The sequence below is a fragment of the Artibeus jamaicensis genome, unplaced genomic scaffold (genome assembly GCF_021234435.1).
Source record: "Artibeus jamaicensis isolate MK-2021 breed Jamaican fruit bat unplaced genomic scaffold, CSHL_Jam_final scaffold_474, whole genome shotgun sequence".
NCBI classification, from domain to species: domain Eukaryota; kingdom Metazoa; phylum Chordata; class Mammalia; order Chiroptera; family Phyllostomidae; genus Artibeus; species Artibeus jamaicensis.
This window is the reverse complement of record NW_026522046.1, coordinates 15,498,593-15,513,638: the sequence shown is the minus strand read 5'-3', so window position 1 is coordinate 15,513,638 and position 15,046 is coordinate 15,498,593. Positions and strand designations below refer to the sequence as shown.

At 36.2% G+C, this 15,046-nt stretch overlaps 1 protein-coding gene across 1 annotated transcript in view; it reads right to left on the bottom strand.

Annotated features, from left to right (window-relative positions):
- SPATA16 (spermatogenesis associated 16) overlaps window positions 1-15,046 on the bottom strand; it is a 191,173-nt gene that overhangs the window by 29,581 nt on the left and 146,546 nt on the right. Inside the window, exon 6 of the mRNA XM_037137462.2 lies at window positions 16-162. Coding sequence (XP_036993357.2) covers window positions 16-162 — 147 coding nt within the window. The remainder of the gene's footprint in view (window positions 1-15; window positions 163-15,046) is intronic.

Genomic DNA, 15,046 nt, shown 5'->3' with positions numbered 1-15,046 from the left:
GTCCAGGTGATTTACCTGTAAATGTTGGCAGCTTCCTACTTGATACTTTTTCCAAAAATTTCCCATCTTCTTTGTTTTTGAACCCAAGAGTCAAGAGATATTGTTGGGGAGGAAAGGATGACCAGTCAACTGTCTGAGGCAACACGTGGTGTCCTTGAAGATCTGAAATACGACAGAAAGGGGACTAAAGACTTCATTATGTTATTATTGTTTTCAGGGTAATTTTCTCTAGATTTCAGAAGTTGTACTTGGAAAAAAATAAGTACAAACATTAAAGATACAAAATAAATGTACTCATCAAAAGGTCGAATAGCTGACATGTCAAAAGTTTCTTTCATTATTTTTATTTTTTCTGAAAATATAAACATACACAAGACACAGAAATGGCCCTCTTTCTCCACATTCAAAATAGGAAATTTAGGACCACTTTATAGCCTTAATATTTTTCTCTGTGACTCTTTTCAGGAGGATTTGGTTTTTCTGTTCATAGTTTGAAATGTAAAGAAATAATGTAAAGTAAAAGGAAAGACAGAAATTACCAAGTGAGAGCTAAAATATAAGGCTAATGAATTTAGTTCCCATCCAACCTAGTTGCAGAAGGAAATTTGGAATGATAACTGTACGGACTTTGTAATTAGACTGGGCAGCAATTCAAGAGTCATGAAAATGGTTCTAAAACAAACTCAGTTCTTCATGCCCATACAGGCTAATATTTATTGAGTACTTATTTTACTTTCTCTTGTTCTAAGTATTTTGTGTGCATCCTCTTGATATGTTTACAAAATTGGGATGTTGTCCCCTATTTTACAAATAGGAAGTTGAGGTACACAGGTAGGAAGTGATTTGCCTAAGAACACAGCAAGTAAGTGGACAAAGCAAGATTCCTGATCCCAGAAATACAGGTCTAACTGCTGCACTCTGCTTTTGGCTCTGGATTACTTTTGGTACAGGGACAAATGTCGGCCACAGGGTCTTGGAACACAGATTCACTCAATTCATTTCCATTCTGAGTAATAAGGCTTTGGTTCATTGTAAAGGACTTGTCAAATGAAGGCTGATGAACAGAGAGGTTAATTAGCCCTCTTACTTAACACTGCCAGAAAGGGGAAAATAAGAAATTCCAAATATCCTTGAATTATAATTTAGTTAAATGTCAATTTTTAATGTCAAATCAGAACTCAGATGGTAATGGTTCACATGAGAGACTTCACTATTTGTCTGCTATATATTTTTAAAAAATAGACTCAGTGAACCATGTGTTTTTATTTACCCTCCCTGATCCTCCTTCTTTGGCTGTAGAACCCTTTGTTCTAACTAAAATTTACTGAGAAGCCCCATATTTAAAGCCAATAGTTTAGAGCTGTCCCTTGGTTATGCTGTGCTCTTTCATCTGGTTTTGCTCCCTAACTTAGAAGGCCCTAGGACCTCCTGGCCTTGCTATTAATGTCTGAGGTTGTACTATGGGGAGGTCATTGCCTTCTTGGATAACTCTGAATGTCCGGAGGGTCCCTGAATGGATGTGGATAGGCTTTACAGGTATTCTGACTTCCTGGAGTCTATCTAGCTTGTTGACATAGAAGTCTCCAGATCTCAGATACCCTGAAGTCTCCCTTTGGTACCAGAAAGGAATTCTGCTAAGGCAGGACACTTCCAAGATTTTTATACTTACACTGAAGTGATCTTGGAGGTCTCAGTCTAGAAGTTCAGAATAGACTAGGATGTATTGTGCATGGACTGGTGTTTATGGTAGGTTGCAGGAAGTATCTTGAGATTGGGCATTTTCTGGTGCAGCTCTGTTGCCACAAACATCCAGATGTTTGAGAGCTCCATTATATAAATAACATAAAGACTTTGAGAGGTTGACAGGTTTTTGCTCATAAATATTTGGTGGATAAACAGGAGACCAATACTAATAGTGGCAGTGATTAAATCAACGAGTGAAACTAACGTTAACATTATAGCTAATTTATTATAAAATATGCTTGAAAATATAGCAGTATTTTCTGTTTATTTTGATCCCATATGTTTCATCCTATGAGTGTTTAATTTATTACTAACATCCAGTTTTAAAATGTGAGAGGTCCCTACATACATTCTGTTAAATTTAGAAAAAATACTTTTGAAGTGTCATTCTTATTCCATTTGTATGCAGAGTAAATTGCAATTGTGTGAACATTTAGCCTAGCAGGTGGTCTATGACCCAAAATGATGAAACACTTACCAGATGTTGAATCTCATGTAACATTAATTTAAGTGCTAATTGTTCTCAATTTTATGCTCATAAACCTCTACCTCCGTCCAAAAAGCCCTGTGCCTCCTATGGATATGAAAGCTAACCAGATTATATTGTCCTTTGATAGGAAAAGTTGAATTGATTGAAAATGTCTTCTTTGCTGCTGTCATGCCAGAAGGAAACTTTGGACAAATAAATCCTTGAATGCATTCTTTACAATTTACCATGATTAGAGATGAAATTTAGATGACTATGACCCAATGTATTATTAAAAAAGTCAATTTGCAGGTATAATGCTGTTCTAAATTTTTACCATGAGGGAAGCAAATGCTTTAAAAAATAATATCAAAGATATATTATATAGATTTAATTTCTTACAGAAGCATAATATTTCAAATTTTTCCAAATGCAAGATGTCTAACTCTCTACAAAAGGAGATAAAGTATTTTTTTCATGAAACCTTTTGTTGTACCACAGAACGCTGAAACTGACCAGCTTTCAGGTCCCCAAGTCATGCATGCTCCCCTGTAAAATCACTTCCTTCAAGTTTGGTGACATCCTTCTCCTTCCATTTCTTTGCCTCTGTTTCTCTGCCTCCCATTCCTGCCTTTATCTCTGTCTCTCTTGGTCTCTGTCCTCTTACCCCCTACACACACACACACACACACACACACACACACACACACACACACGCTCCAGTTTCTCCCTTTCCTGTCCCGCCTTCTCCCTCAGTGCTCTTTCAAGCTGTCTCCAGCTCACTGATATGTTCTTCACACACACACTTTTGGGGAATTTCTCTTTCTGTGGCTTTAGCTATTACTTTTAACCAAACGATTGGGGATCAAAGCTATAGTCTCATCTGAAAATTGTCACTGAATTTCAACACAGCATTTCAAAGTGCCTATTGGGATGTTGCTATTTGCAAAATAACACTCAAACACAGCAAAAATAATCTTTCGAACTGATTTTTAAAATCTTCCCAACTCCCTTCTTTCTTGCTTTTCACCAATACATTATAAGGATAAATATTACTCACCCCAAATATTCTGCCTTAAAAGTTTGAAGCTGTTGATGACTTCCCCCCTCTATTTTCTAACATTTAGTGAGACTCAAAAAGTAATAAACATGCCCATTGTAAAACATCTTATGTTAACCCCTTTCTTTGCACAGTCATTACCCACCCTGGTCACATTTTTGATCACATAACATCTGGTTTACAGAAGTTTTCTCCTCAGCCTCCCTGCCACCTGTGTTTATTTCCTGCCAATATATTTCCACACTGCAACTCAATGAGTAGTTCTGGAGCATTGCCTTTGTCACTGTCACATCCATCCTTGGGGACTTTAGGGACGTCTTTCCTGATAGTCAAGGCTCTCAGCTGTGAGCATCTGTTTCACAACCTATACCTAATTCCCAGATTTTCTCCGGTATAAACCTTATCGTCTGCTGTGCTGATGTCATTAGGTTGTACCGGCCTGTGCTTATTCTGTTTCCCAACTTTTTTGTGCATTTTTCCACTCAGGAACAGCTACGTTTTCTCCCCATTTTCCTTTATTCAATAGATCAACCATCCTTCTAGATATACATAATTTAAGTCCCATCCCATCTGTGGATGGTTTCTTGAATATTTCATTATGCCGTTTAAACTCTTAGAGAACATCTATACCATCAAACAAGGGTGTCCAAACTTTTGATGTCTGTGCTACACTTTTACACTGGAAGAAGAGTTGTCTTGGGCCATACATTAAATACATTGGGACATATAATCATGCACACACAAAAATCCCATAATGTTTTATGTAAATTTACAATGTTGTGTTGGGCCACAGGTTGGATACCCCTATATAGAGTTACTTTCCTAATTTTCATGAGGCTATGTCTTATCTTCTCAACAAGTTTCAATCCTCTTGAATATCACATCTTCAAGTTATGTTTATGCCCCAAGAACTTGGTGCTCAATCAATATTTGAATCAAAAATAAAAACAAACCTTTCCAAATCATGAATTTTTAATGGTCCAAATAAAAATAAGACTTCAAAAAAAACCTAATGCAATGTTCAGAATTTCTGAGGTGTGACTTATTTCTAAAGTTAGAAGGGAATATCATAGCCTTTATTCTTCATCTTACCAAAATCTTAAGTGATTTCTGTTCAACATATGAAGAGTGAATGAGGCAAAATGATTTGTAACAGACAACTCGATGGAATAGATATTCATATCAACAGAGTGGCTTTGCCTGGATGGAAAAATTAGTTTCAGATTCAGGTTGTACCCTTGCTGCAGATTACTCTCTGGGAAATAGGGAGTTTTAGTCACAAAAAACTGGAAAAATAGAGAGAGTCTGGCTTAGTGAAACTCTTGGTAGCATCAGAAAAGCATCTGCGAAAACATGAAATATTAATTGTAGATAAGCAGACTTATCTCCATATAGGAAGGGTAGCTTTATTTGCTGTGAGGTTAAATACACATGAACTAAAATTTGCTCTCTCTAGAAGTAAAGTACAAAACATAGATGCCATCATCACTGATATTTTCTGTTAGACACATCATAACCATATCCAGTAGGTTGTAAATGAACTTTACAGAGCAATGTTTTAAAAAAATCATTGCAGAGATTTTTAAAATTCTATTAAAAAATGCAAATTCATTAGTGTTCTACCATTACCTTTCTCTAAGTTTCACTTCCTTTTCATTTCCTGGTGCTTATGGCATTTTTCTGCCCTTTGTCCATAACAAAATGTTCTGACATTTTGAGTTAGAGCAAACTCTTATTTTTAAAGGCCCAATTGCTCAACGTGGGATGGGACCATACCAGTTTTATATGACTTCTTTTTTATTGGTCAGTTTTGGGGTTTAGCTTCTACAGTGACTTCATAATAACAATACTTTGTCATTTCTTCTTTCCAAGTCATTTCCTGAGTTTTCTCTTGTACTCCATTTAATGCTATCTTAGAAGTTACTCACAAATTCACATCGGCAAGAAAATAGTAAAGGGTAGTAACTTCGCAGCTTGGTTATCTTATTACCCCTCCCTATAGATAATAAAACAGTTTCCACTTTTTAAAAAAGATTTTACTTATTTATCTTTAGAAGGGAAGGGAAGGAGAGAGGGAGAGAAATATGAATGTATGGTTGCCTCTCGTGCATCCCCTGCTGGGAACTAGCCTGCAACCCAGGCATGTGCCCTGACTGGGAATCGAACCGTGGTTGTTTGGTTCGCACTCAATCCACTGAGCTATACCAGACAGGGCCAGTTTCTACTTTTAAAGCATATTTTGATTTTTAGATTTGAAATGTGAGAAAACTATTTGTATAATCAATTTCTGTATAGTAAATTATATTTTCCCTTGGACTTTCATTATAAATTCAGAGTTATACATGCAAGTGGAAAAAGTTGGTTTTCGCTACTAACATTCCTAATTTTCACTTTAGACTGCTGGTCTACTTGTCCAAGAGTAGTTGGTATATTTCCTCTTATAACACACATTTAAACTTTGAAAAACAAATAATTCCCAGAGAACTTTTTCCATAGTTCATTTCCACTTCACTTGAAATTGTTGTTGATTTTGAAGTTTGATGTTTAATCTGTTGCACTGCATTTATTCTGGGGAAGTTCCTTAATTCCATCAGCAGCAAAATAGATTTGAGGTAATGCAAACATTAAAGATACTACTAGTCCCTTCAATGTTTATTGGACTCACAACTAGGGAAGTAACCGCATTGGAACAATTAACATGAGAATTGGGAGAGATAAGAGAGGAAGACTCAAGGGACTGACTCATCTCAGCTGGGAGGGACATTTTTTTTATGGTGAGTAAGAAATGGAGTGAATAAAGAAAACCTTGATAGGAGTGGGGGTTGGGGGGAGGGCAGAAGAGGCTTGGTCAAGGGACTTAGGTCAGACAGTAAAACATTTTATTTTATTTTATTTTATTTTTTTTAAATTTTATTTGGTTACTTTTCAAGTACATTTTTTTTTTCTTTTCTCTTCCCCCCCCCCCGCCCGGTCTCCCCCCCTCCCTCCCATTCCCCCCCCAGTCCTCATCTCTGTGTCATTCATACTTGTTCCTCAAAATCCCCCCCTCCCCCCTTTTTCCCCTTAAGTTCCCTTCCCTCTCCCCTCTGGTCGCTGCCCACTTGTTCTCTATTTCAAGCGTCTTTGTTTTTATTCTGTTTGCTTGTTTGTTTTATTCTTTAGCTTCCTGTCAAAGGTGAGATCATATGGTATTTGTCCTTCAATGCCTGGCCTGTTTCACTCAGCATAATGCTTTCCAGTTCCATCCATGTTGTTGCAAAAGGTAGTAGCTCCTTCTTTCTCTCTGCTGCATAAAATTCCATGGTGTATATGTACCACAATTTTTGGATCCATTCATTTACTGATGGGCACCTAGGTTGCTTCCAACTCTTGGCTATTGTAAATTGTGCTGCTATGAACCTTGTGCTGCATAGGTTCTTTGAAATTGATGTTTTAGGATTCTTGGTGTATAATCCTAGCAGTGGAATTGCTGGGTCAAAAGGCAGGTCCATTTTTATTTTTCTGAGAAAATTCCATACTGTTTTCCATAATGGTTGTACCAGTCTACAATCCCACCAACAGTGAACTAAGGTCCCCTTTTCCCCACACCCTCTCCAACATTTGTTGTTTGTTGCTTTGTCTATTATAGCCATCCTGACTGGTGTAAAGTGGTATCTCATTGTGGTTTTAATTTGCCTCTCTCTGATAGCTAACGATATTGAGCATCTCTTCATGTGTCTCTGGATGTTCTGTATGTCCTCTTTAGAGAAGTGTCTGTTCAAGTCCTTTTCCCATTTTTTAATTGGGTTCGCTGTCTTCCTAGAGTGGAGTCGTGTAAGTTCTTTGTATATTTTGGAGATTAAACCTTTTGTCTGAGGTATCATTGGCAAATATGTTTTCCCATACAGTTGGTTGTCTTTTTAATTTAATACTGTTTTCTTTAGCCATGCAGAAGCTTTTTATTTTGATAAGATCCCATTTGTTTATTCTTTCCTTTATATTCCTTGCTCTAGGGCACATATCCGTAAAAAATGTTGCTGCGTGAAATATCTGAGATTTTCTTGCCAATGTTCTCCTCTAGGACTTTAATGGTGTCATGGCTTATATTTAAGTCTTTTATCCACCTTGAATTTATTTTGGTGTATGGTGTAAGTTGGTGCTCAAGTTTCATTTTTTTGCACGTAGCTGTCCAGTTCTCCCAACACCATTTGCTGAAGAGGCTATCTTTACTCCATTTTATGTTACTGCCCCCTTTGTTGAATATTAATTGACTGTAGAGGGTTGGGTTGATTTAAAACATTTTAGATGGTTACTAAGAAATGGGAGAAGTAAAATGAACAATCCAGAGAGACAGAGATGGAAAGTGTAATAAATAGCTTCAGTGATGTGCAGAACAGAGTAAATACATGTAACAAAGATCCAGTTAAAATTCTTAAGTAAAAGAATAAGAGTTAAAAGGCTAGAGTATTAAAAATGGAAAGGCATGATTCTTTCAATTATGAGGCACAGTGACTTCTAAGCAAAAATAATTACGCCAAAATACATCTTAAACTGTATAATATCAAAGACATATTTTTAAAGGACCAGAAATAAAAGATTTTCCACAAAGAAATGAAGATTGACTTCTCAATGGCAAAGATATAGTCGGGCGCAGTAAAATAAAACTTCAAAGTGTTAATTTTTCAATGTAGAATTCTATGTTCAGCCGACTGTTACCCAAGAACCAGGGTGAATTAGAGATACTTTAGCCAATCAGAAACACAGTTTGCTAAAAATAGACTGTCCCTTGCTATGGGGACTTCTAAAGATGTACTCTATAAATAATAAAATGAAACTCAGAATGACTGAAGTGTAAGAAAAATTAGTAAACATGTATATAAGACAACTATAGATAAATGTTGACTATATGAAAGCAATTATCACTGTAAAGAACTAATTTTGGGAATAAGGGGAAAATCAACTTAGAATAAAAATATGGGATTTACCGTTTATGTTTGGGGGATAATTTTAGTTAAAATGTTCTAAGACCTGTATGTTGAGTAAACATGATTATTAAAATTTTTAATTCTGTTATCTATGCATATGAAAATGTGAAACCTAATCTTCAAAAAACCAGAAACATAAATTATATTTTATGTTTCTGTAGACAGAAAAATAAAGAAAAAAATCTTAAAGAATATAAAAGAAGGAAAGTCAGAAGGGGAAAACCTTCATGGAATAAAAAGCCCATAATATAGTAGAAATAAACTACATTAGCAAACATTTATTTAGCACTTACGATGTGCCAGGTGCCATTTAAGTCAATGGGATATATCAGTGAACAAAACAGACAAAAATTTCTGTATTTCAGAAACTTACAAACTGGGTAAAAAATGTAAGCAAGTCAGGAATTGTTAAAAGACAAGAGATTGATAAAATAAGTAAATAAATAAATGTTTTGTTATGTATTATTTTTAAGAGAATATCAAATAAAAGCATAAAAAGGTTGAAAGTAAAAGAATGTGAAAAATAAATTCCTGGAAAATACTAATAAGAATAAACTAGTGTTTTTATATTAATATCAGACAAATATATTTTAATACACAATGCATTATTAAGGCCAAAGAGCATAATTACTTAATGATAATATACAATTGATAAAGGAAGTTTAACAATATTTAAAGTGCATGCACTTCAAGTCAAAAGTTAAAAGTAAAAATTGATAAAACTGTTAGAATGAACTGACAAATCCATCACCATTGTTGATTACTTTGACATTTTTTCTATATATTGATTAATCAGGCAGATAAAAAACTAGTGGCTAATCCAGAAGACAGGGGTAATTTTCAAGCTTAAACTAATAGGGATATAAAAAAACCTGCATCTGACAATGACCAGTCCTTACAACAAGTAACTCTGGGAAAACTGTTCACTTGTAAAACAATGAAGTTAGAGATGTACCTTATACTGTATATACAAGTTAACTCAAAATAAACAAATATAAGAGCTAAAACTATTAACATTTTAGAAGAATATGCAGGTGAAAAGCTGTATTACATTGGAATTGGCAATTTTTGAACAGGACACCAAAAGAACAGAAATCAAAAAGAAAAAATAGATATATTGGATGTCATCAAAATTTAAAACTTGTGCATCAAATGACACCATCAACAGATTGAGAAAGCAACCTATGAAATGGGAGAAAATATTTGTAAACCATATATCTGATAAAGAGTTAATGTCCAGAATATATAAAGAACCCCTATAACTCAAAAACAACAACAACAACAAAATAGCTCAATTAAAATGTGGGAAAATATTTGAATAGACATTTCTCCAAAGAAGATATGCAAATGGCCAATAAGCACATAAAAAATTCTCAACACCACTAATCATGAAGAAACTAAAATCAAAACCACAATGAGACACTACTTCTCATCCATTAGGATGGCTATTAAAAACAAAACAAAATAAAAAGTATGGGCAAGTATATACATATACATATGTATATATACATTGCTGAAGTAAAATTGCTGAATCATATAATATGAATATGTATATACCTACATATATGCCTTATGGGTATAGATATAGCACCTGGCACTACATATATGTAGGTATATATGTACCATATATACCATGTAGGTATATATATAGGTACATACATATTTGTATTATATGATTCAGCAATTTTACTTCCACATATATTGTTTAATGCAAAACATATATGTAAGAATGTTCATAATAGCATTTTTAATAATAGCCACTAACTGGAAATAGCTCAAATGTTTATATCTGGTGGAATACATATATAAATTCTGGACTATTCATTTAATGGAATATTACATAGCAATAAAAATGAACCAACTAAAACCTAAATCTTTGTGCAACATGGATGAATTTCATAAGGGAAATTGAACAATAAGAGCCAGATGTAACTCTGTGATTTCATATACACAATGTTTCAAAGTAGTGGAATTAAAATTCAGAGCTCAGATATGCATAGGTAGGTAATAACTCTATAAAGAAAAGAAAGGAAGTCCTTATTCTAATAATCAGGACAGTAATTACTCTGGTGGAGATAGGGAATGGCTCTGGATTGGGAAGAGGCCAGTTGAGGATATAGAGAGAGTGTGTAAAGTTTTATTTTTTGACTTGATGTTTGTTCTGTCATAATTAGTTAACATGTGTATTTGTTTTATGTATTTTATTTGTGTAATATTTCACAGTAAAATGTTTTTAAGAATTAAAGAAAAATGCAAATGCTTGGATGAGACTCTGTTTTAGATGTGAGCCTTAGTGATCATCTGTGGACCGACCACAGGGTCATCAAGAAACACTACTAAGGGGTAAATTAAGTGCAAGCCAAGTATTAAAGCAGAAGTACATAGGACTCAAAAGCTGAATATGCAAAACTAAGTTTAAAAAAGGATAACACTACAAAATAGAAATGTCTAATTCTGTTCAAAATCCATATGTAGAATTTAAAATCGAGAAAGTAGAGACATTGTTTTACATGAGTCTCTTGTAGTTTTTTTTACTTTTTATAATTTTTAAAAAGTAATCATATTTTATTTTTCAATCACTGTTGATATTACAATATTATATTAGTTTCAGGAATACACCCCAGTGATTAGACACTAATATAAAGTACTAAGTGATTATCCCAGTAAATCGTGAATCCACACGACACAATACATAGTTGTTAGAATATTATTGACTATATTCCCTGTGCAGTACTTTACATCCCCATGACTATTACTCCATTAATCTCCAGTAGATTAGTAATTACTTTAGTAATCCCCATTACTAAATTGGTAGTAAGTAATCTCCATTAGTACTGACTTGTACTTCTCAGTTCCTTTACATTTTTTACCTAACCCTCCAAATCTTCTTCCATCTGGCAACTGTTAAAATATTCTATGTGTCTATTAATCTATTTCTGTTCTGAGTGATCATTCATTTCGTTTTTCAGATTCAACAGTTGATAGATGTACAGGGTCTGGCAGAAGTAATGATTGCTTAAGTGTGGTTGTTAGGGTAATAATATGAGTATAATAATTTTCAGTTTTAATTTGAAAATTTCACTTAAAATGGCATATGGTATGCTTGAGTGTGATAGTTATGTTATAGAATTACATTCTTATGCTTATGATTTCACAATAGAAGATCTTGTAATAAAAAGGGATGTTATTTGTGCCAGACTCTGTACATTTATTGCCATTTTATTGTTCATATTTTTGATCTCTTAAAAAACATTTTTCTTCTTCTTAAAGAAAGCTTTTAACATTTCATGTAATACTGGTTTGGTGATGATGAACTAGCTTTTTCTTGTCTGGGAAACTCAATATGTCCTTTGATTCTAAATGCTAGCTTTGCTGGTCAATCTTGGTTGTATATCCTTGTTTTTCATAACTTTGAATACTTCTTGCTAATCTTTTGTGGCTTGTAAAGTTTCTGTTGAGATATCAGCTGACCGTCTTATGGGAGCTTCCTTGTAGGTAACTAACTGCTTTACTTTTGCCACTTTTAAGATTCTCTCTTTGTCTTTAACTTTTAGCAATTTAGTTATGATGTATTTTGATTTGAACCTCTTTAGATTCACCTTGTTTGGGACTTTGCATTTCCTGGACTTGTATTTCTATTTCCTTCACCAGGTTAAGGGAGTTTTCTGTCATTATTTTTTAATAGGTTTTCGATTTTATTTCTTTTTTTATTGTTTACATTGTTATAGATGTTCTCCACTCCCTCTCCTTTGAAATCCTCCCTTTCTCTTCTTCTGGCACCCCCACGATGCAAATGTTTATATACTAAAAGTTGTCCCAGAGATTCCTCAATTAGCTTTATTTTATTTTGTTTTGTTTTATTTTATTTTTATTTTATTGGTGTTCTTTGTCCTCTTTGTTGCCTGGTTCATTTTTTTCTTCCTTATATTCCAAATTGCTGTTTTAATTCCCAGTTTCAACTATTTTACTGTTGATTCCCTATAAAATATTCTTGATTTCTGTTAGTACATTGTTCATTTCGAACTGGTTCTTATTATAGTTTCTATGTCCTTTCTTATGCTGTTGAAATTCTAAGTTTATCTATTCCTCCCCTAAATTCTTTGAGCATCTTTATAACCAGTGTTTTGACTCTGTATCTGTTAGATTGCTTGTATTTATTTTATTTAGCACTTTTTCTGGAGTTTTGTTCTATTCTTTTATTGAGAGTTTTCTCATTATTTTGGCAGCCTGTCTATGTATGTTTCTGTGTGTTAGGTAGAGCTGGTACATCTCCTGGGTTTGGTAGAGTGGCCTAATGTAATAGGTATCCTGCAAGGCCCAGTGGCACAGCCTCCCCATTCACCCAATGTGAGCAGCCAATGTGAGCACCCCCTGTCATGTGGACTGTGTGCAACCTCTTGTTATAGTTGAGCTTTGATTTCTGTTGGCATGTCAGGCCAGTCAGCTACAAGGATTGGCTGTGACCACCATGGAGGATCAGCTGTGCAGGGAGCCACCACACAGATTAGGATTTACTTTAGCCCCTTGAGTGTATTGCTTGTGGAGGTGGTTGGGTGGTATTTTCACATGGTCTGAACCTGTCCACTAGGTGCACTGGCTCTGGGGCCTTCTAGGAGAGGTGGGTCAAGGTCAGTTACTGTCTGTGTTCTGCCTGGGGCCATCCGACATGAGCTACAAAGTGAGCTGCAGATGATGGCTACGTGTGCTGGGCTTGAAGGTGTCAGGAAAAGCCAAGATGTAAACCAAGGTTGGCTGTGGTTAGTGCCAGGCCTGGGACCACTTAGTGAGAGGTATGAGGCATTCCAAGGTTAGATGCTCCTTGTTTGAGCATGAAAGTCTGAAGCATGAACCAAGATAGGCCACTCGTATGGAAAAAACACTGGAAACAGGCTGGGTGAGCTCATGAGTTGTAGGGTGGTGTCTCGGGGAATCACAGTGGTGGGGTGTACTGTGTGAGTTAGGTAGATGGAGATTTAAATATGACACATGCCTGCCTGCTCTGTGGCTGGTGGGGGGCACTCAGGAAAAGAATAGTAGCCTCTGCCAGCACTTCTGCCAGGGAGAAAGCTGCCCCTCCACTCTCACCTTTATATCAAAGAATTTAATTCCTCTCGATAAGTCCTGGTGCCTTTTGAACCGCTGCCTCAGGGATGGAATTCACAGGGAGTAAGTCTGTGCGTGGAAAGTCTGTGCATGGGCTCTTCAGAAGTAACTGCCTGGGACCCCAGAAGCCCCCTGTTTCCCTCAGCCACAACCCCTTCTGCTTTCTACAGCCAGAAGCTATGGGACTTCTAAGCACTAGAACCCTGGTCTGGGGGTCTGGTGTGAGGCGGGGAACCTTGGTTCCTCAGGGAAGACCACTGCAGCAGAGAAATTCCTCCCAATTTTTATCCCCCACTTGCAGGTTTGGGATCCATCTATTCTGCGTATCTACCCATTTACCATTTTCTTTTTTAAAAGATTTTATTTATTTATCTTTAGAGGGGAAGGGAAGGAGAGAGGGAGAGAAATATCAATGTATGGTAGCCTATCATGCATCCCCTGCTGGGAACTGGCCCGCAACCCAGGCATGTGCCCTGACTGGGAATCGAACTGCTATCCTTTGGTTTGCAGGCCTGCGTTCAATCCACTGAGCTACGCCAGCCAGGGCTCCATTTACCATTTTCAATGTGGCTTCTTTATATCCTTAGTTGTAGGATTTTAATTCAGCTAGATTTCAGGTAGTTCCGAATGATGGTTGTTTTGTAGTTTAATTGTGTATTTGATGTGGTTGTGGTAGGATGCGCAGTCTTTAGGGATTTGTATGTTTGGCTGCGTGGTTTATTAGATAGGAGTACCTAATGATTGGCTACAATATTACAGAGTGGCTACATTAGACAACATAAGTAAGTGTTCCAAGAAAAACAAAATCCTAACACATTTACCTCACTACTCCCTTACCTGCTAAAGTTAGCTGTTGCTTTTTAAATGGCTATGAAGTTTTTTTTTAAATGCTGTCTAGGGTAACTGGTGATGGATTAAAAAAAAGCTAAGAAACTGTATAACTACCAAGACTGGCACTAGAAAGGGATTAATCTGTAGGGGACTGGTTTGTCTTGGCCTGGCAAATGTGACTCAGCTCTGTATGAAAAACCTACAGAAGCAAAGTGGTGGGCAGGAGCCAGACCTTCAAACTGTGCTTTCCCGTGGGAATCAGGCCTAGAAAATGCATACAGACTGTTATGGCTTGCTCTTGCTAGAACTCTCTCACCCTGGTATAAAACAACAAATGTGTATTGTCTATCTTCAAGGTAATTTCCAAAGCCTGTGTGAATTTTCCCAAGGACAGAGCTAATCGGGTCATTGCCATTCTCCTCTGCATGTTATTTTCATTTCCTTGATTGTACCTAAAATGTAGACAATAATATTTCATGTAATATGTAATAAATCTTTTCTCTGATGTAAGACCCCAGGAAAACAATAAAAGCCTGTCTAGGCAAGGGTCGGGGCGCTCCCCTCTTGAGGGAGTGGCCGAGGCACCATAGGCACAACACTCTCCCCTTGAGAGTAGCCTGCTGTTCCCTTTTTCTCCACAGGATTGTTGTTGCCTGTGCATTCATTCTCGCCATCAGCCACAACAGGCGGACTCTGCTGGCCAGGGTCCGCCACACTAATCTGTTGATTTATGGAGGAATGAATTGGAGGAGTGTGTCTGGATTTCTTATAGGGAGGGAGGACTTGGATGGAAACTGCTATTTGTGTGTGTGTGTGTGTGTGTGTGTGTGTGTATGTGTGTGTGTATTCCAAGGTTTTACTGAGCATTCTGAATACAGG